The 23,006-nt window shown below is 40.9% G+C and overlaps 1 protein-coding gene across 11 annotated transcripts in view; it reads left to right on the forward strand.

Annotated features, from left to right (window-relative positions):
* The window catches only part of ASTN2 (astrotactin 2), a 900,155-nt gene that overhangs the window by 447,128 nt on the left and 430,021 nt on the right, over positions 1–23,006 (forward strand). For all 11 annotated transcript variants that reach the window (XM_036238510.1, XM_036238511.1, XM_036238512.1 and 8 more), the window contains one exon: positions 10,140–10,307. In XM_036238510.1, the coding sequence (XP_036094403.1) occupies positions 10,140–10,307 (168 nt within the window). The remainder of the gene's footprint in view (positions 1–10,139; positions 10,308–23,006) is intronic.

Consider the following 23,006-nt stretch of genomic DNA (forward strand, 5'->3'; position numbering starts at 1 on the left):
CCAGAAAATATCTTCTGGAAATGTCATGAGGATGTATTACATGCCTTCGAAGACATTAAGTATTGAATTACATTATTGCGTCACCTTCTTCCTGCCATTTCTCTCTCTCTGTGTCATATACTCGCAACATGGTCTGATTTATGTTTTAGCCACCATGAGAAGCTCAGTACTTAGAGAAATAACCAGAGATGGATATTGACAGATGCCAAGCACAGGCACACACACACACACGCACACACATCTTAGTAGTGTGGATGTGTTTTCCCTGAAGAGAGAAGAATGGGAGGCAGGCTGGTATTACAGACAGAGCTCTAGACTCAGAACAAGCAGACTGAGTTTTAATTAGGAAACATCAACCTCCTGGCTTTTCAATTTAAGACATAATGCCTTTGACCTCCTCGAGCTTCCTTTTCCTCAAAATGGCGATAAATGTAACACCTGCCCTCCAGAGTCATTTCTAGGATCAATTAGGTTAATACCAGCAATAATAGAAAAACTCCTTTTTGATAAGTACATCCAATAAGTCAAGTACACACAGTCACAATTAATATTCATGCAAATGCTGCAAGGTAAGTATTATTTGTTCTCCTTTAGATGGCAGGAGCTGAAAAAAGAAATATTAAGCATTTCTCAAGGTCATTCAAATGATAAGTGGTAAGGACACTTTTGAATGACGGTTTGCCAATTCCAAGGTCTGTGTTTTTCCCATCAAATTCATTTCTAGACAAAAGAAGAGAATAGAAGGCAAGGGATCTAGAGAGAAAGGAACACACACACACACACACACACACACACACACGCACACACGCACGCGTGCACACACACACACACAGTGAGAAACAAAATCAGGCAGGTGCCTGGGCTTAATTTGGTCAGTTGGCATTGAACCTACACTGTAGTAATGAAACGGATCCGGGAGGAATTGCTAATATGGTTATTCTTAGCACTCCCAGTTATGAGAGTCTTTGCCAAACAGCCCAACGTTTGTGCAGATTTTTTGAAAAAGGTAAAAATAAGTGTTTTTCGTAGAAGAAGGTAGACGCTAAGAAAGAGAAACAGGGCAGAGAACACAGTTAACCTGGTGAGTTTTGAAAGTCACACGGTGCATTCATTCGCTTGTTAACCCAGTCAGCCAGACCTGTCTGAGCCGCACGTTCTGTATTTTCATTACACATTTATTGAACTTGATGTGTGCCGCACATTCATGTAGGGCCTCACTCCTGTAACACATTTTAAGGGCGAATCCCTCCTTCCTGCCCCACCTAGCTCACCCCACGATATTGTGAAAATCAGAGGAGATGTGAGACAAGTCATGAATCAGCATGGCAGAAACAAGCATACCTAGGTAGGTAGGAGAAAGGTGTTTTTTTAATGAAGCTATTGTCTAACTGTGTCCCAAGCAGGACTGCCATGTTGCACAACTCCAGGATGCACCATCCACATAGGTTACAATTATTCATGGAATTATCTGTGCTTACATGTATGTGTATATATGTGTGTATATATCTATATATGTATAGATAGATATAGATAGATATGTATGCAGATATACATAGACACATACAATTATACAAATGTATATACTTATATGAAATACACGATAATACTTATACATGTGTATGTGTGTGTATATACATATATAGTATATATGGCTAGACATACAATTATACATAGCATGCATTATTTGCTATGTAAATTTGGTCCCCTGGAATAGTGTCTCCTGGAACCCAGAGGCCTTAGCCAGCATGGTCCTGTCCTTAGGCAATTTAAACACATTTTATTTAGTGGTCATTGAATCTCTATGGAATATTCCCATTGTACAGAAAAAAAAATAGAGGAGAATTACTAAGATTAAGTGATCTGTTCCAAGATCTCACACCTGGGCTAGGATTTGATCCGTGTCTGTTTAACTCAAGAATCCAGCCATTTGCCTCCTATCTAAGCCCATGTCTTACTGTGGAGCTGACAGGGATGTTTTTCAACATTAGTAAGTCAGAGCTAAAAGACCTTTGAGTTTTGGGAGCAGCTGTCCATCATGTTCATTCAAGAAGCACTGATCTTTGATCAAAAAGAAATCCAACATTGAGATTGGGTTTGATGCATAAGTTCCCAATGAAGTAATGAAGAAAGTTTTTTTTAAAAAAAAAAAAAAAGAAAGAAACAATAAATTCTTAAAAGTAAATAGATGCCTTTAATCTTTAACCACGATTCTTCTTTAAAAATTTAAATAAAGGAAAACGAGAAGCATCTCATGACTTTGTTCTTTCCTCCTGCTGCCTACCTTCGCACCTCATTGTTATATCTCTACAGAGAAAAATAATTTTGTTTTAAAATTTCAACTCTTCAAACCTCTTTTGTCCAGACTCAAATACCCCTAACTCTACTTTGAAGCAAGACCAGGGATACATAAAGGCACGTGGAATTCTGAGGCAATCTGTTTTAGCCAGACTTTGATCACAATTCGAGGTAGGGAAGACAGAAAACGGTAGAAACACAACAATTGCCTGGAGCAAATGTGGGTCTGGCTCTTCGGGGAAACCTCCTTTTGGGGAGAGAAAGTGAGGCTTTGATGCAGCTTTGTTTGGATATCGCTAGGTTTCTAGCATGGAACACTCCGAACACCAGCGGCCTGTCCATCTCCATGCCTTTTTCGTGGGTATTTAGTAACGAGTTCCTCCCTGTTCTTCCAAGGGTATTATTTCACATTCCCAGTGAGGGAGCTCTGGCCTCATGGCAGTTCACAAACTTCCGCGGCATCTCTTCTTGATTGTCAGCCTGGAATCCGGGGACAGACTCTGAGCTAGAAGTTGCAGCTCTTGGATTCTGGTCTAGCCCCCCAACACTTCCCAGGTCTGTTGCCTTGGGGGAGTCAGTTCACCTCTCTGATCCTCTGATCCTCAGCCTCCCTCATAGTGCTACGAGGTTGGGAGGCATACAGTCTAGGTTCTAGTTTTGATATTTCACTAATTCCAGTGGGATCTTGGACACATCCTTCTCCTTCCTTAACCCTCATTTTATGTCCAACTACAGCATCCATTCTCAATGAGGACAATAATCCTTCCAAACACATGGAAATTGATTCTTGTCAGGGGAGGCCACACACAAAATCATACTCTTTTTATGTACGGCAAAAGCACAGTACACGAACAGATGTGCAATATATCTGCGATATTCAAATTTCATGGTTGGCAGATGATTAAGGGGAAATAGTCTAAAAAGGCTCCTTAGTGGATGATAATGAAAAAAGAAAATTTAGTTGAGAAACTCTAGACTAGAGGAACTCAGAGTTTTCTAACACTCTTTATTATGAAATATATAAAATTCTGATCCATTCCTCAGAACTTTAAAAAATAGCATTTCCATGTAATAAACAAAAAGAAAGAAGGTGACCCCCTGTAAAATAGTCACTGGAACTTTTCATTGTTCGCTTAGTTTTCTTCTTTGTCATTTGCATCTCATTCCCACACTTGGGCAGGACTGCATATTCATTATAATCTTGCTGCATTCCCTCTGCCCATCCAGTACCGTTGGACATGTTTAGAACCAGGTCAGGCAGCAGACTGGGCATCTGTGGAAGGGATGAAAATAACTTAGCTCAGACTAGGGTTTTTTTATCCTGGACTCCATGAACCTGCAAGGGCTCCATGCATAGAACCGTATTTCACTTGTAGGTTTCTTTGGTGTGTACATTCAGAAACTTTATTCTGTCAAGTGATCCATAGGGATCCATGACACAACTTAAAGGTTAATAAATGGAGGAAGTAGCAGAACTAAGCGATACCTGTCAAATCAGGAAGAGGTAGTAGTATGTTAGTTTGTTAGGACTGCCACAGGCTCTGTGGCTTAAACAGTAAATTTATTTCCTCGCAGGTGCAGAGAATCGAAGTTCAAAATCAAGGGGTTGGCAGGGCTGGTGTCTTCTGAGGACCTCTCTCTTTGACATGTAGACAGCCATCTCTACCCTTGTCTTCTCATTGTCTTTCCTCTGTGTGCGTCTGTGTCCTGATTTCCTTTTCTTATTAGCACACCAGTCATATTGGGTTAGGGCCCACCCTAATGACTTCATTTAACTTTATTTATATTATTAAAGACCCTATCTCCAAATGCAGTCGCATTCTGAGGTACTGGGGTTTAAGACTTTAACATATAAATTTTGGGGTAGACACAAGTCAGCCCGTAACAGGTAGAGACAGTACAGAGAAAGAGGTTGATGTCGATCCAAGGAGAAGGGAAAGAATATGGCAGAAGGGAAGAGAGCTGGAAAGAGATAATAAGGAGGTGAAGGTATAGAGAGGAGTAAGAGAACTCACTCCACCTCACCCTAGAGAGTAGTTGCTCTCAGAGACTGAGAGCTCCCAGCTCTCCAGGTTGTCTCTGCCCACTCACATCTCCCCAAACTGTTGTTTTTAACCTTACGTTTGCAGGGTTTGGTTGCTTACTCCTTAAATAGCTTTTGGTCAATTCCAGGTGGTAGAATGTATGTGAGCCTGACTTGGGGCTCTGTGGACTGGGGAGAGAGGTGGGAGTGGGTACATTCTCTTCACGGGTCTACTGGGCGGAAGGTAGATAGACTCCTTATTTCTGCTTCATCACAGTTTGTTTTTTATTCTATGTCCTAGAAAGATGTTTCTTCTGGGTTTAAGACCCTGAGAGTTGGGATCTGGGGATACAAGATGTCATAGGAAGAAGGGAAATCTTTAATTGTTTTGCACACAAAGAAAGAGGGAAGAAAAAGAGGGAAGCAAATACTTTTGGCCACAAAAATTCCACAAGCTTTATTTGTGAAGACCATCTTTCAGCCATGAGATCTGTCATTCCTCTGCTCCCCATTCACCCCTGTATCAGAGCCTTCTTTTTGGAACCTCCTATCCATGATTCTCAGAGGTCTGTCTCCTGATTGAAGATGTAATGAAAGGGATTTGCAGCTGCTGTCTGGCTCTCTGGGAAATTTTGTCTGGTGATACCTCCTTCTGTGGTATTTTTAGTTCTCTATAGCTTTCTGTGTCTTTGGGGGCTGATGTGTCTCTGGCTTTTTAGAGGACATTATGGAGCGGCCTGAGCTCCCCAGCTCACCTCTGATCTATGCTGTACAATTACAGAAGCAGGCTTATAATCAATGTAATTGAGGATCAGAGTTAATGAGGACCTCCGTGCCCGTGCAGTCCCCTGAGCAACGCCAAGCTTTAGATGCTAGATAAGGGAATGATTGGGCTGAACTGAAAATCCATTTGGCTAATTAGATGATGTATATTCCCACAAGCCAGTGGGAGAAAAAAAAATATATATATATATTTAAAAATAAGGAAACATGACATTTTGAAGTTGAGATTTTGGCAAAGGTTCTTTTCAGAGTCCTTACTCTCATGGGAAATCGATTTGAGCGCAAAGAACAGAGTACAGAAAAAAGAGGGTACTTTGGATCTAAAGCCAAGAAAATAAAACAGGGGTCCATTGGAAAACTAAAGAAAAATGAGAAACACAGAATAATGAATTTTTATTTTTTTTTCTGTGTATTCTCCAAGTAATGTTAGAATTTAGCAAGAGTTGCTTGCCTGCCACTCTTTGACCTTATTAAGCTAGCTTTCTTTCTCTGCACACACGCACATGCGCGTGCGTGCGCGCGCGCACACACACCTCAATATCTTCTTAACTTCCACTATATCCTAAGCAGTGTGGAGAATGCAGAGTTAAATAAGGCAAGGTCTTTACCTTTAAGAAATGTTAGTTTGGACAGGGGAATAAGAAAAGAGGAATAAAAAGCACCCATGTTTTGTCTTAGAGTTGGCGTCTGTATTTCCTTCCCAAACTTTACGTTCTCAGTGAATAGACACTGTGTTTTACTCATCAGTAGCCTGGGCCGTGGCATGGCACATAGTAGGTGCTTTATTTGTTAAATTAACAAACATACAAATGAGTGAATGGATGAATGAATGACTCTCTAACATGGCTATAGATATCTAGTAGTTAAGTGGAATACTTTGTAAGTACTGGAGAGATTAAGAGGAGGACGAGCCAGGTGTGAAAGTGGGCCTGGAGGAGCAAATGCCACCTCAACTTTTGCCTATTTTGTTGTTCTCTCTCATAGCCTTCAAGATCTATTGTTTAAAGACCAATTTTACAACGATTCGTCTTTGGCGCCCTTTTTCCTGTTCCTTATATCCAAAGACGAACCCATCCCTTTCAGGCAGTTCGTGACACACTCTAGTTGTTTCACAGCCGTCTGTGGACACGTTCTATCCTTCTTGTTGGTCCATAATTTTCTCGAAGGCTTCAGTCTTTTCCTCATTGTCTGTGCCTATTCCTTATGCAATGAAAGGCTTAATAACACATGTTGGTTGAATGAACACATGGATCGCGTCTCGGTGATTACATTTTGCAAAGTTATATCCTTCACTATCTGACACGACATCTCTGCACCTCATACCCTTGCCTCCTCACACTGAGTCCCTCCGGCATCTCCACTTTAATCATCTACATCATCAGCCCGTGGTGTGAACGAGAGCTCAGGAGATGTGACAGTGAAGTTCGAGTTTTAGTTTGGAATCAGAGAGACTCTGAAGGGCTAATTTTGTATTCTGGCTCTCACAGGGTGAAACGAATTAAACTTTGGGATCAATGTGGAGGCATTCCCACTTCAGAATCCCATGATAAAGTGAGTTGAACTTCCGTCTAGTCAAGCATGGGACTTTGATTTCATTAATTCTCTCCACAGACATTCACTAAACTCATAGTATGTGCCAGACATTTTACTGAGGGCTTGATTGATAAGGACTCATGAATAAGTCATGACCTCTTCCCGGTAGGAAATCACAGTCTATCACAGAAGCAAAATCTCTCCAACACTACAGGATATGCGCTGAACAGGGATGCACAGACTAGGAGAGGAGGAGAGGGAGGATCACAGAAGGTCTCAGAACCCAACCAACGCTCTTGATTCTCAAAACAGCTTAGAATAAATGGGCAGGTCCCAGCTTGGATGCTGAAAAATCTGGGTTCAGTTTCCACTCTGGCCATTTACTAGTTATATAAATTTGGCTAAATCAATTTCTAACTCTCATATTGTCTTCTGATAAATGAAGAAGTGCCTCTCCTGCAAGGCTCTTGTAAGAATTAGTAAGCAGGATGTATAGCACATTTATCCCACTGGAACAGAGAAGATGTTCAAAAGATAGTAATTCTCTTCTGCCATGAAAGCAACTATATCCTTTGGTACAGTATCTTTTTAAAGAATTTAGCCCCTTCCTAAGAGACTCACATTTCTCATATTTGAGAGAGATCTGTTCACTGGTATTGAATTCAGAGCTTCCAAGTTTTTAAGAAATCCAAGTAGTCGTTAAGATAGCTCCAGTGAATTAAGACTTCACAATGTGCCAGGAGCTTCACCTGTTGTGATGAATATTATATGGAGATTTTTCTGTGTCCAGATCTCTTGTTACAATGTAGGGACTCATTTCCCCAGCTGCCAGGGATGTTGGTGATTGACCAGTCACTCCAAGTCTTTTTTGGAGAAATGTCCTCCTTCAGAAGGGACGACTTCACCCAAGTTCGTCTCTTCCCCATGGATAGCCCACAGGCTATGACTGACTGAGTTGAGGTGCAATGGCCTGACACCCTTGTCTTGATTTGGAATAATGCTGAAGCGCCATCCCAGCTCAGAGATCCCTAGGAGAGGAGCTGAGGGCTTTACAGCAACAGCATAGCAGTTCGACTTCTCTCTCTGTCCAATCCCACTTTGCTCATCCCTTTATGAGAGCACACCCCAAAACCTCCTGCATGCCAGTGTCTGCCTTTAAGTCTGATTTCTGGGGAATCTGACTTAAGACAAACGCATCGTTTCATTTTATCTTCATATTAACCCTATGAAGAGGGAGTTTGAATATTCACTTTTTGTATGCGATAACTGAGGATTTGTTTTCTTTCCCAAGTTTACAGAGCTACTAAGTAGAAGAGTCATGATCTGAATACATGTCTTGCTGACTCTGTTCTCTGTATTGCTGCACTGTGAGGCTTTCTTGAAGTAGTGGGATTAGCCAGACTCATCCCTGGGACACAATTCAATATCCATCCCTCAGTCTTCAGTGAGAATAAATACAAAAATTATCCATTTAAACAGCATGACTGTGCTTTTTAAAAGACAAATCTGTAGTCGATACTGATGTTCAATGCCTTACACAAGGACCCATGTGACATGTTTCTGCTTGGGCTTAGTTCCAGAGGGGAAAATATGGTTTTACAGAAAGATTTGCATATCTTCCCTTGCCAGAAATTTGAAATATGGAATCCAGCAGACTTATTCTTTTTTTTTGTTTAGCTGCCAAATATTCTGAGGCCAACTTCAAATGCGGTCAATTTCTTACTCTGAGCCTGATGCTATCTACTCTTTCATCTTTTCACATGGACTCCTCTTTTATCCTCACCACATTGTCCACTGTGCTTTCACTTAGGAATTTATTCCAAAGGATGATATAAATCAAATCATAACATGTGTGCAAGATAAAGGAAATAACAGTGCCTGCCATGCCCTCACGCTCTTCAGGGAATCTTAGGTCCTCAGGGCAGCCAGGTAAGGTCCAATGTGATCCCACCTCTCTGGCCATTGCCCAGTGCACCCCAGCTGGGCACTAGAGCTCAGAGGCGCCCAACCACGGGTCAGCTAGCAGGGCCTGATGTGACCAGACACAGAGGTTGCTGTCAAACCGAAACGATGCCTATTAACTGAGTCCTTCCCTTTGGAGGTTTGCAATGCATACATGGAAAGATTTTGTTGGTGGATAGTGAGGTAGAGAGAAGAAAATGCAGGGAGAGAAGCTGACTCATGTTAATTATGAAACAATTTAAGATCTCCTTTTGCTGAGGTCCCCAGATCTGCCATGAATCTAGAACAGCTCTTCATGTCCAACTTTATTGATCCTGGCCCTGTTGAAACCTTTCTTTCCCTGTAAAATTCTACCTTTGCTATATTGCTATGTATATACCACCATTTACCACCACCCCCCCAAGAATCTATGTGTGTGCATATATGTATGTAATCCATATGTGTGCATATATGTACACGCATACATATATGTATATATGCATACATATATACGTGTATGTATGTTACAGAGGAGCATTTTTGAATGTAAATTGCAAAGCTAGGGCCTTTTGATTGGTTTATGCAAGCTTTCAAGAAAAAATTTAAGCCATTATTTAAAAATTGGTTGATTACAATAAAAATATGAATTTTCAGGCTCTCCTAAAGAAAATCTGAGGATCTGGCACCACTGGCCTTTAGACTTATTTGGCAAGAACTGGCTATAGCTATGGTGCAGTTGCTTCCTTTTGACAGAACCTGAGGTGCCCAGTTCACCCCAAACTCCGTAATTGTTTCCCAGCATTAAGGCATTTTCCATTGTATAGGTACTGCTTTTTTTTTTTTTCCTTAGAGGTGCTAGAGATTTCTTTAACTCTCATAATCTCTCTCTCTCTCTCTTTCTTTTGGAATTAAAACAAAACAAAACAAATAAACAAACAAAACAAGCTAAGCCAGGAGGGCAGGACGCCAACCGATTTCCCTTGCACTCAGCCAGTCTCTCCCATTAACTCACCCACCTGGCTCCTGTGGGTATCAGTGGCCCATGTTCCAGAGGAGATGTCTAAGTGACAAGGATATCAGCTTTCTTTTTTTAAAAATTTAATATTGAATCATTCTTTACTAGGACAGGCCAGATACTGGTTCTGCACTTTATGGTAAATTTATTTCATTCTCACAGTAACCCTACTAGGTAGGTTCCATTAAAGTTCCCATTTACAAATGAAGACCCACAGGCACTGAGTGACTCACCCAATGTCAGTGGCTGGCAAGGGTGGATTCAGGATTTGAACCCAAGTCCGTCGGTTCTAAGGGCCTGACTCTTAATCATTAGGCTGAACTGTTTCTTTTGTCTAATTTGTATCTGTCTCTATTGGCTGCTGACACCATGACTGACACATTGTAAATACTCTGTAAATGTGTATAGACAGGTGAGAACAAGGGACCTTGGAATGAGGGATTATTTGTATGCACCTGTCTGTGTTCCTGACCTGTAGCACCAGCAGCGAGACTTTTGTACCCTAAAATCGAGGAGAAAGTAGCTGTCTTTCTCTCTGTTTGTCCACAGGGAGCAGCTTTGTGGTGAGTGAAGGGAGCTACCTGGACATCTCAGACTGGTTGAACCCGGCCAAGCTGTCACTGTATTACCAGATCAATGCCACCTCCCCATGGGTGAGGGACCTCTGTGGACAGAGGACGACAGATGCCTGTGAGCAGCTCTGTGACCCAGAAACCGGTGAGCAGTGGGACAGGGATGGGGATCGAGGGAGGGAAGATAAAGTTTTAAAGATGGTATCCACTCCTTCTGCCTGAAGAATCATGGCTGTTGAGCAATTGACAAGGGGCATTATGTAAAGGTTCATCAGTCCAACTGATGCTTAAACTATGTGTTACCATTGCCTGGCAAGGGAGAAAATTCTCATAAAATCATAGACTCTCAGGGTTAGGAAGGGCCACAGAGAGCATCTAGTCCAACTCAAGCAAAGCAAAATGTCGGAATGGCCTCAGACATTCCTGAGCTCAGATCCTGTTGCCTCTTAGTAGCTGGGTGTTTTTTTTTTTAATCATTTTTTCCAGCTTTATTGAGATATAATTGACATATAACATTATGCAAGTTTAAGGTGTACAAAGTGATGATTTAGCACGTATATAGTATGAAGTGACTACCACAATACCGTTCACTAACATTTCCATCGCCTCACATACCACCTTTTTTGTGATGACAACATTTAAGATCGACTCTCTTAGTACCTTTCAAGTATGTGATACTGTTGTTAATTGTATTACTGTGCTGTACACTAGATCCCAGAACTTTTTCACCTTAAGTGGGGAGATACTGGTCACAGGGTGCAAACTCTCTGGGCATTCTTTAGCAGGACACTTCCTCTCTCTGAGTACCAGAGAATAAAAATAGGATCTATCCCACATGTCTGTTGTTAGGATTACATGAGATGATGCATAGAAAGCTCCTTGTGTATTTACATGTTAATCCACTCGACAGGTATTTATTGGGTACCCAGGTACTTTTCTAAGCATAGGGGACACAGCAGTGAACAAAATAGGCAAAAATCTCTGCCCTAATTAAGTTTATATTTCTGGGAGTCATTAAATCTGCACTGTTGAACATGGTAACTGTTAGCCACGTGTGGCTATTTAAATTTAACTAAATTAAAATTAATAAAAGCAAACTTTCATCTCCATAGTCATATTAGCCATATTTCAGGTTTTCCGTAGCTACAAGTGGCCAGCGGCTCCCTGTTACACAGCTTAGACATTAGCCATTTCCATCATTGTAGAAAGTTCTGTTGGACAACGTTGTAGTAGACAAACAGGTAAATATATACTCTGTCGGGCTGATAAATGCGGGAGGGAGTACGTAAAGTGTATGGACTGCTATGCTGGGAGTGAGAGTAGAGTTTATTACACAGAGAGTGGTCAGGCATGGCTTCTCTGAGACGGTGACGTTTAAGAAGGGGGTGGAGGAAGCCATGCCACTATCTGGGGGAAGAATATTCTAGGCAGGGGGACCAGCAAGGGGGAGCAGTGCTCTGTGGCAGGAGCACAGGAACGTGCCATTGGTTCAGCACTAGCTTGAGACCAGCATGGCAGGTGGAGAGGGAGAGAGGAGGGGGGCAGGAGACAAAACCGAAAAAAGGAAGGCTGTGGGGTCAGAGATTTTAGGGCCCTTTATAGGGTTATAAGCACTGGATTTCATTCCGAGATGAGAAGTTATTAGAGGATTCTGTGCATATTTGCAACATGATATGACCTACATTTCAACTGGATTGCTCAGGCCACCATGGAGCCAGTTGACTTAGGGGGGATTCAAGGGCAGTGTTATTCTAATCTAGGCAAGAGTTGGCAGTATCTTGGACCATATAGGTGTGAGATGATAAGATGGTGAGAAATGATTCAATTTCGGATATATTTAGAGTATAGATTTGACAGAATTAGTTATTGGATATGAGAGGTGAGAGATATTGAAAAGTCAAAGACAATTCCAAATTATTCTGTTTGAACAGTGGGACAAATGGATTTACAATTTACTGAGTGAGTCAGGGGGTTAGGTGTAGGAGGGTCAAAGTCAAGATGCGGGAGATCAAATATGAGTTCAAGATGACTAATAAACATCAAGTAGAGTTTTAAATGGGCTTTGGGATCCAAAAGTTGAATGAAAAGAAGAGTTCTTAGCTGGAGATAGAAATTTGTGAGTCAACGACATGAAGATGATATTTATACCCATGAGACACTCTTTTATGTATAGTAAATGCTTAGTCAATGGACAATGCCTTATTCATAGTTGTTGCTCAATAAGCGACAGTTTTAAAAGTCTACAAGTAGGGAAACAAGGGTTAGAGAGAAGAAGAGACTTGCCAAGATCACAAAACAATTTAGAAATGAAGCCGGTATCAGAACTGTAATTCTCCTTTCTCCCGGTCCTGTGTTCCTTCCTGCAATTTGCATTGGTATATTTTCTTCAGAAGCTCATTCCTCTTGCCATGAACAAGAGTCTGGCAATCTTCCTTAAAAACTCATGGCACGGATGCCATGGGGAAGCCTCTGTGCAGAGCCGAGGGCCCAGTGGCCTGGTGGTCCCTCTATCCAAGTTCTCTTCCACTTCTCTATGGACACCAGCTCGAAGGTAAGGAGAGAGCTTCTCCAGACTAACCCTTGTGTTTCTGCAGAGCCAGGCCAGGATTTGGCTCCCTAACCACCATTCTCTTTTCCTTTAGTCGGGAGCCTATTCAGACGCATTTTTGTAGCCTATACACAGGCCTATTGGGGAACCTATTTAGAAAATGCAATGCAACTGTAGTGTGCCATTTTACCAGACGGCTGAATTTTCGTTCTTTTAATTAAGACATTTGGGCTTTAAGGCTTTTAGGCACTATCACCCTAAGCAGTACTCCTTTGAACCCATCTCTCTCTCTCTCTCTCTCTCTCTCTCTCTCTCTCTCTCTCTCTCTCTCTCTCATTATTCTCACCCAACAGCCAGGTAAACCTTTGTGTAATTATGTCCCTCTGGATCTAGTCCTGTAGATTCTCCTTTTTTCTTTTTTCTTCTTTTCCTTAGAAAGGAGGCAGGATTATCGGTGCCTCCCTCCATGAAGTTCCAGCTAGGCAGAGTGGTGAGTTCAGAGTATCTGATCTCATTTCCCAGCTAATCTTCCTTCGGGTGCATATTTGTGGTTTCTAATGACCTTTTCCTTAAGCCACGGGCTTGAGGGCATAGTTCCAAATAATGAGTCATCCAGGGAGTAGGATGTGTTAACCAGTTTGGAAACGATCAGCTCTTCTACCAGTATCCCTTAGAATTACACACACACACGCGCGCGCGCGCACACACACACACACACACACACACACACACCTTCTAGCTGGAAATGTCACTTGAATCCACTGGGATGGCCTTCTCAACTTAATTGCTGATGATATTGTTGTCCAGAGAAGAAAGATGAAAGAACTAAAGCCATACTACCAATGGATGGCAGAGCCAGGATTCAAAATCAGGAGCCTATGCTTAACCAATGCTTCTCAAGCCTCAGTAGGTCTAGAGTGGAATCTAAGATTCTGAATGTCTGACTAGCTGCCAGCTGTTGTGGATGCATCTGGCCTAAGGACCACCTTTGGTGTAGCAATGCTCTAAATACTCTTCTTCCCATATAATCCTCTCATGTTCTACACAAAAAAATAAGAAGCCGAGCTACCATGTTAATTTAGTTATGCTGATAAAACCATGGTCACTCCATCACCTCATCTTCTGCATCTATTTGCCATGTATCCTGGGCTTCTGGTATACCAGTGCTTACAGATCCCTGAAGACACCATGCTCTCCCACACTTACATCCATTTCATAGGCTGTTTCTTCCCGCTTGAAATGTCTCCTCCCTCCTTTTACTTGGAAATTAGAGACTTCTTTTTATTTCCATTTTATTCAGCCCAAACATCCTTCCTGCTAGAGGCATTCCTGTCTCCCCACCACTCACCAGAATAAGGGTCCCCCTCTCTGCTCTCATTGCCTGCATGCTCCCATATGTCATAGTTATTATTCCTGTGTAAAGTCATTGTCCTTCACTTGTCTGGAGCTATCACCAGACTTTAAGCTTTGTTTGGGACTGGGGAAGGAGGGGTTTAAAACATGTGACTTGCTCATCTCTGTATATTTAAAACTTATCATAATGCTGACATATAATGAATTCAAAGAAAATAATGGAAGGAGGATGGAAGGAACTTTCCCTCCCGATGCTCTTTGAAATAATTTTACACACCTTTATTTAGTTTCTTCTTCAATATCCACTTATCTGTATACTCAGATTAAATATTCTCCAGCTCTAGAGATATTGGATCACCAAGAACAGTTCAGTAGACAGTCATCTGACCTCTAGATGCTCTGGTCTCACCCTTCCCTTCAGCCACATCACCAAGAGTATTCCTCTGCATTCTTCACTTTTCCCATAGTCACATGGTTCCCCAGACATCCCATGCAAAGCCATATCTTCTGACTGACATTCAATCTCCTCCCTCTGCCTGAAATGTCCACCCTTTAATCGCCTACCTTCCAAATTCTGTTCACTTAATTATCTCTCATCTCTTCTCGGTAGAATGGATGACTTCTTCTACAGTATCATCAGAGTTCTCTTTTGACTAAAAATCTTATTAAAACTTGAATTATTGTTTGGAAACTTGTCTAAACTGCTAAAATGTAGCCTCCTTAAAGCCAGGGACTGTATGTAATTTATCCCTGTATATTTCCCACCCCATGCTCAGCATAGCACCTTACTCTTACAAGTCATGTGGGGCACAAATGTATGGACTATCTACAGGTAAGGAGTGGAAATGGAAACATAAGATCCCTGTGTATATTTTTATGGGGCTTGACTAAGACACACTTTACAAAATTTACTTCAATTCATTAGATTCGATTCAAACAAGATTTTCTTAATTCTACAACTCATAAGTCTGTGTGTTAAGTGCTATGGGAAATCACAGACAAATTGAACGATGTTCTTACCTTCATAGATTTCACATTTTCACAGGGATAAAATGAATATGCTCATATACAGCTATTATAAAAGGCACAATAGGATATAAATCAAGAACAGGTGCTAATAAAGTACCTCATGCCTGGAGAACAGGGAGATATGTATTCTAGATGGAGATTTCAGGAGATACATCATGAAGAAGATGAAATTTTGCTGAGCCTTATATAATCAGTAGGGAGTATGAGTAGGAAGGGTGTTTTAGCAGAAAGAACTTCATGATTGAAAGGAAGAGGAAGGAAGTTTGAAATGATCTCAGAAACAAAGAGCAGCCTAGTTGTGCTGTTACCTAGAGAATGTGCTGCACACGAGTTGAGGAAGAGAACTAGGGGAGTGGCAAGGATTGAAGTTGGGAAGATAAAATGAAGAGGACTCAGAGAAAGATGAGAATGTGAAGATCGTGAGAATCACCAAGGGACTTAGTAAAACTCTGTAGGCCACTGAAACAGGGAAACTGTCCTTCACATCTGTCTGATCATTTAGGGGAGCATTCAAGTCCAAGGGAACAGTGAGCTGAGCCTCCCCCTCTTTTGCTTTCCATCAGGAATTAGCATATGTGAGAAATCATAGAAAAACTAAATCCCCAAGCCCTGCACATATCAAAGCCTTAGATCCATCAGATGGCTTAGCTTCCCCTAAATAAGCCTCTGTGGGCAGGGGGTATAAGGCTGAAGGAAGTCATGGAGTCCAGGGATTGCTCATCATGTCTTAAAGCTTTATTGAAAGTGTCAATAAGAAGGATCATTCCTCACAACTGAGTGGGAAGAAGGAGGAAAGTGGGGGAAATACCACTGTTGAAGAATACATAATTGTCATGATACATGGATGAACCTGGCCAGATTTTTCTGGCCCAGCTCCTGTGTGTTTCTCCAAGGACTTTAACAATTAGTACCAAGCACAATGGAATTGTGCTTATGAGACTGAATTTATGGTGTGCTAGAGCTGGCTTGTATGGACTCATGATAGTTGTTGCTATCATCTTTTCTGAATGCTTTGTTCAGTTATGTCATGTAGATAGCTTGGAAATAGGCTGTGACGAGGGTATTTATAATAACAACATTAGTACATGTTACAAACCATGGCTTATTTTCTTGGAGAAGCCAGTCATTAAACACTTACTATAATAAAAGTGGATGGGATGAGAACAAACCAATTAAGGACCAAGGCAAAGAAGTGCCTTAGTGAAGGCTTAATGAAGGCTTGAGAATGTTGACAGGGAGTGTCATTATGCTCCTTTCCAGAACAGACTACCATTACTCTTAATCTCTCTGAAGACAGAAAGTGAATATTCAAGGACTATTTGCTGTAGTCCTTAAAACGTGGCACGAGACAGTTCAAATGATAGGCTTTGTCTCTTAAGAATGTCTTTATGAGTAAATCTTACTATGAAACATCAATATTAAAGTTCTCTACCTGTGTGGTGTCATGCTAAATTCTGAATACAAAATCTTTAACAATATGACTTAAACTGCACAAGTAACAGCAGAACACTAATTCGTTTAGTCACTAATCTATTCACCTGTTTATTTCTTCATTCCAGCATTTAGTGAAACAGAATAGAATTGGAATATTCTTTGGAGTAAGACAAAACCAAGTCCAAATTGTTGCTTCCCTTTCTACTGGTTATAAGGCTTTAGACAAGTCATTTAATGTATTTGAGGCTCATTTTTTTATGTATAAATTATGAGGTAATTCCTATTATGCAGAGTTGTGGGAATGAAATAAAAAATATTTAAATGTACTTGTGCCTAATATATAGCAGACATTCAAAACATAGTGTCTAATGTCATTTTTATAATCAGTTATTTAGTCATGTGTGTCTTCACTTAATTAATTCAATAAATATTTCAAATAATTTAATTTTGTATGAGACACCTTTAATCCGGCATTGCACAGCTGTGTTAGATTATGCAAGAGGAAAATTAGATACAGTCCCTGCCCTCTAGGACCTGACTACCTAATAGCAAAATTTACAGTAACCTTCACATCTGCTGGCTTTTCGTTTAGTCCTTGTGTGACTTTTAAACTTGTGCAATTAAAAAAAGTCGCAGACTCTCAATCTTAGTGTCAGCTTGGCCAGACTGGCCATTCGACCTTGAGTGTGGCACATATTCCTTCTCTTCGACAAAGAATTTAGTGGACACATACTTTTAATGCAAGAAAGGTCCGAGAGATCATGTAGTCTGATTTAATGAGGCGACTGAGGGCCACCATGGCTAAGTAAGTTGCCCAGTGTCACTCAGCAAATTAGTGGCAAGATACAAATTACAGCCCTGAATAATTTCCAAGATATTTTCCAGCTCAAAATTTGTGTTTCTGTGACCTTTTAAGCAGTAATAACTTGGAGCATAAGTATGATTGAAACAATTTGTAAATGGCATTTAAAGCAGATTGAATTTTCTTTTCAAATTGATATGAACTTCAGTCATGTTCACCTTCAAATTCAGTTTATTTTCATTTCTTCAGCAGCCACTTTCCATATGCAGTCGGAAGGAAATGAAAAACATTGTGTAATTTTGTAATACATATGTCTTATATCATGCTAAATATTTCTAATATTCATAGATTGTTTCTAATTTGCTGAGCCCTGTATTATTAAAGTTTAAGGGGCATAATAACTTTATGAAGTTATAAGGTTCAAGAATTCACAGAAAGAGAAAACATTCCTGCCTTGAAGGAGATTGTAACATATAGGATATCTAGGTAATATAAGCAGATGTGTAGGGATTAAGTAAGGTAGTGCATAGATGAGATGTTCAGTTAAATAAGCAGGAGAGAGCCAACTAATGTCGGACCAGGGAGGGGAGATTTGTGTATGAGAACATAAATTTTATAAAAACTTGGCTTTTGCTCATTTTGTTTGTTGCAGTATCTCAGGGATTGAAACAGTTCCTGCATCAGTGTGTTTTTTCTTGAATGCATGCATGCACGCATGCTTGCATCTGTGAATGAATGAATGAACGAACTAATGAAATAAATAAACGAGGAACAAGTTTCAGTTGCTGAAATCTCAAGGCTTGGTCAGTGGGTTGAGTGCAGTGTTCTGGTCTCAGCACCGTGGATAGCTCTTTGGGTTCTGGCAATGTCATTTAGGCTAAGTGTATTTTTGCTAAAGACTTACCTGGTACAGCCAGTTCTGGCCTGAGAGTTACCTTCCCTCTTGAGCTGGGTATCACTAGTCTTTCTTGAACTCAGTTAAAGCAAGCTCTGTCTTTTACCTCTTCAGGATTGGTTTATGTCCAACTATACTGTTAACTCTAGTGGGCCTCAAATGGGGAAATCAGTTCTCCATAAAGTGAGTCACGCTGATCCTCAGAATCCATAATGCTTCTACCTCACCATTCCTTGGTCCTGAACTTTACTAAAACCTGAACTCAACAAAACTCACGTAAACTAATTGTCAATGAATGAACCCTATCCCTTATTATTCAGGCATGCAAGATATGAAACCAAACTTTTCAAAATTATTTCCAGCAAAAGCCATTTAAACAATAACAAACCAAGGTGTATCTACCTATAATCCATGAAATGAATGTTAATTAAACAAGCCCATTTATCCCATTAGATTGATCCAGTCTATGCAGGTTCATTATCTACATATAACAGATGGAAGTGTTAGACAATGGCCAGATAGAGCTTATAGTTACGAGAATCATCATTGAGTTTTGATGACATATCAAAAGGTGCGTGAATGCTGGAATAATAATAACAGTATCTATAATTTATTATGCACTTATTTTATATGAAGCATCATGCCGAGACTTTTATAACTCACTTGGTCTTCATAACAATACTTCTAAATAGTTATTATTGCTTCCAGTTTCCATAAAATAAGTGATGTTTTAAAGTAGTCGATTGACATTTCCAAGGTCATATATTTACTATCATAATTGGGATTTGGACCCAGATGGAGTGCCAAGCTTCTATTTTCAGTAGTCAGTGTGTGAGAGAGTTTGCTTAGCAAAGAGAGAGGCATTCTGGCATCCTCTCTTTGATAGGTATTTGCAGAGAATTCTCAGAGGCAAGTATGAATCTTTTGGACAAAGAATTTCCAGACTAAGTTGACTTAAAAAAAATAAATAAATAAAAGGACCCAATAGGATTGGGGACAAGGGAAAATGCAGAACCGAGAGGTGGAACTGTGACAGCATTTATGAGTTGCAGGGAAACCATTTTATATCTGTTTGGGAGCTTTGCTATATTTGGTTTAAATGTGCTGTAAAATGTTATGTTGTAGAAGAGGGTTGAGGTCCTTTGAAAAAGGACAATCTGTGTCAAAGATGAGGTCATAAAACTTCAGAGAGCCCACAACCGCAGGCAGCAGGGCGGACTGCTCAAACATTGGGAAAGACAAGAAGGTTAGAATGGACTACAAAAGAGACTTTGGAAACTTTTCCTTACTGGGAACTTGTCAGTCCCACTGAAGGTTCACGGCAACCTTTGGTTCTGAACTTTAAAGAAAAAAGATTGTGAGAGATCTGAAATCACATATTTTACAGTTACATACAGGAAGTGAACTTGACACGTCTCTGATGATTACCTCTGGGGTTTTGAACCAAAAATGAGGGAGGTTCTCAACTTCTAAGACTAGAATCTATCATCAAAAATGTAGTCTACTTGTATTGAAATTAGGTTATATTTTTAATTTTCTTTAACAAGTGTGTTTCAGAAATATTGGGGGGCCTCCAAAATGGTGTACCTCCTACAATTAAAGAAAAATCCATGAAACTTCTAAATATGTTTATAATACATTATGACCAATGAGTTGTCAACAAAAAAGAATGGGAAAAGAAGATGGTGGTAAAAGTCTAGGTTGGAGTTGGGAGTATTATTAGGATACAAAATCCATGTCACCAAGCGTCCCACACCTGTTAATGGTCACTCGTTCCCAGTAGCCAGTGCAATAGGTCTCTGCACGTACTGTTCTCTATGCAAGCAACAGCTTGCTGTTTGCACATGCTGATTTCTTATAAGCCCCATTTTTCACTTTCTTCATTCCTCCTTATCCTTCAAGTTTCATCTTAAACGTCACTTTCTCAAGAAGGTTTTCGCTGTCTTTCTACACTCAGTTATCTTCCCCCTGTGCTTTGTGCTCCACTAGTGCACTCTATTTTTCATTTATAGTAAATAAGAATAATAACATGTATAATGCAAACTATGTATCAAGGTCTCCTCTAAGCACTTCACATATATTATCTCATTTAATCCTCTCAATAACCCTGTGCAGTAGTCAGATTTTAACTAAAGCGAGACACAACCAGATATATATCCCAATATTTTATATACCACAAAGAAAAAATGCTGCCAAATAATAACCATGGGATACTAATGATTACCAGACAAGTGCTCATTTCAGCAACATTAAAATGTGGAAAATTGTGTCTTAGAATTAATGTAATACCTTATTATCACCATTTGCAATTGAGGAAATGAAATTGCAAGGGATGAGTGGATTTTCCCAACGTCACAGACCTAGGAAATGGTGGAGTTTAGATTGGAATCCTAGAAGTCTGGCTTCTAGAGTTTAACCTCTTAACCTCTAGCCTGTGCTATCAATACGTAATTACAATCGAATGGATGAAAATCAGTGCCATCATGGAGCCCACATTCTAGTAGGGGGATCGGGCAGACAGAATAGATATAGTGAGACAGAAATGAGTTGTACTGTCTTAGAAGATGAGGGAGGCAAGCAGAGGGGGCTGTGAATGTGGAGGACATGAGTGGTTGCACATTTAATTAGACTGTTTAAGGGAGGTGGGGGAACAAAGCATGATTTGCGGATGACTGGGGAAAGCATAGTCCAGGCAGGGAGGACAGCCCACACAAACAGTCTGAGGGCCAGAGCCTAAGGGGCCTTGTAGAACATCGTGAGAACATGGGCCTTCAGCCTGAACCCAATGGAAAGACACGAGAGCATCTAAGTCGAGGACTGATGTCATCAAACTTATATTTTAAGAGGATTGCTCTGGCCATTCTATTGAGAAAAATAGATAGGGACAGAGGTAAGAGCGATAGAAGGGAAGCCACATAGAAGACTGACTGGCAAATCTAGGTCGGAACTCATGGTGGCCTGGGCCAGGGTGGTAGCCATGGAGGTGAAAAGTAATGGTTGGGATCCAGATATTGCATTTCATTCATTGCAGTTACTTAATGAGTGCTAATTACATTCCAGGTGTTGTGCCCTTTATTGGAGATGGTGAGCAAAAGAAGCTGCCCTCTCTGTCCCTTGAAGGTTTCTGTCTAATGAGTTGGTTTCATGCTTTGACATCAGAGACGAAGACATTCATTGCTGTGTCCTTTCTGTGTGTCTGAGTTCCAGGAGTAGTTTTCACACTGTCTCTACAAAAGGACCCAGGAGAAGGTGACACTCTTAATCTGCTCAGGTTGTCACAACAAAATATCGTAGTCTGGGTAGCTTGAAGAACAAAACTTGTATCTCATAGTTTTGGAGGCTAGGAAGTCCAAGATCAAAATGCCACAGAATTGGTTCCTGGTGAGAGTTCTCTTCCTGGCTTGCAAACAGCCAACTTCTCAACTTCTCATTATATCCTCACATGGCACTTTCCTCGGTGTGTGTGTGTGGAGGAGAGGGCGGGAGGAAGGGAGAGAGGGAGGGAGAGAGGGAGATTTTTCTCTGTTCCACTTCTTCTAAGACCATCACGAGTCCCCACCCTCATGACCTCATATAACTTGGTCACCTCCCAAAGGCTCCATCTCCAAATACCATAGCATTGGGGATTAGGTCTGTAACACATGAAATTTGCAAAGACACAAACATTCATTCCATCATAGACACCAATGACCTAGGTAGGGATAAGGGAAACAGTGAAACAAAAACATGGTGCAAGTGAGAGGACTGAATAGAGGTTTGCAGAACACTATGCCAAGAAGGGCTGGGACTAAAGTCAGGTGAGTAAGGAGTCTCCGGCACAAGGTCTAAGGATGCACTGATTCCTGGGTGTCAGCCCTGCACTTGCACAACCCTGAGTTTCCCCTAAAACTTGAGGAGGAGGAGGTAGTAGTTCATCACATTGGCCTCTCCAACACTTTTCCCGAGAAGCCTTCAAAGATTCTTCTGCAGGGGCAAGCTTGGTTTGGGGATGGGGGGTTGTCAAAGAACACAGAGGTCCAGGGCTGAGAAGAATTGTGCAAACCACTTAGTCCAACCCTCTTCTCCTACAGCTGACATGAGTGAGGTTCAGAGGTGGTCAGACCCTTGACCAGGTCACTCAGTAAGTCCATGGCATGGTGGAGGTCTTCCGACTACCATGCTGATGCTTTATTTCTCTACCTCTTGAGAACATCTTCAGCAGTTAAAATATTTTATCCTTGAGATGTAGGCCCCCAGCTGCAACTTGAGCCAATGTCTTCAGGAGCCTTTTACAACATGTGAAGGTAGTGTTTGCTTCTGGCAGAGCATTTCCAGGCTTGCCTTGCAGGCTCATGATCAGATCTACTCATTTATGCAAATAAGTGCTTCAGTGAAGGTCATCTGGGACATGGTTAGTTCCTCATCAGCTTCATTAATGTCTTTCTTTCACAAGCTTTGAGCCCCAACTTTGAGTCAGGTACAAGAAGGGAAGCAGACAAGACACGGCCACTACGCTCCATTTGCTCACAATCAAGCTGCCCTTAAGGTCAGCTCTGTTTTGTACAAAGGCAGTCAGAGCACAATGGAAAAGGTTGAGGCATTAAATTCAGGAAGATCTGGGTTGAAATCTTGGCTCTGCCTCTAACTATTGGTATGGTTTCAAGCAAACTGCTTAATTTTCCCCAACCCTCGATTTCCTGCCCTTTTTCATCAGAAAAACTTGCTAGGTTATTGTGACAGTTATAATCAATACAAAGTACCTGCTATATTATATGGCAAACATATGTGTTCAACAAATGGGAAT

This window comes from Rousettus aegyptiacus, unplaced genomic scaffold, assembly GCF_014176215.1.
Source record: "Rousettus aegyptiacus isolate mRouAeg1 unplaced genomic scaffold, mRouAeg1.p scaffold_m13_p_3, whole genome shotgun sequence".
Classification (NCBI taxonomy): domain Eukaryota; kingdom Metazoa; phylum Chordata; class Mammalia; order Chiroptera; family Pteropodidae; genus Rousettus; species Rousettus aegyptiacus.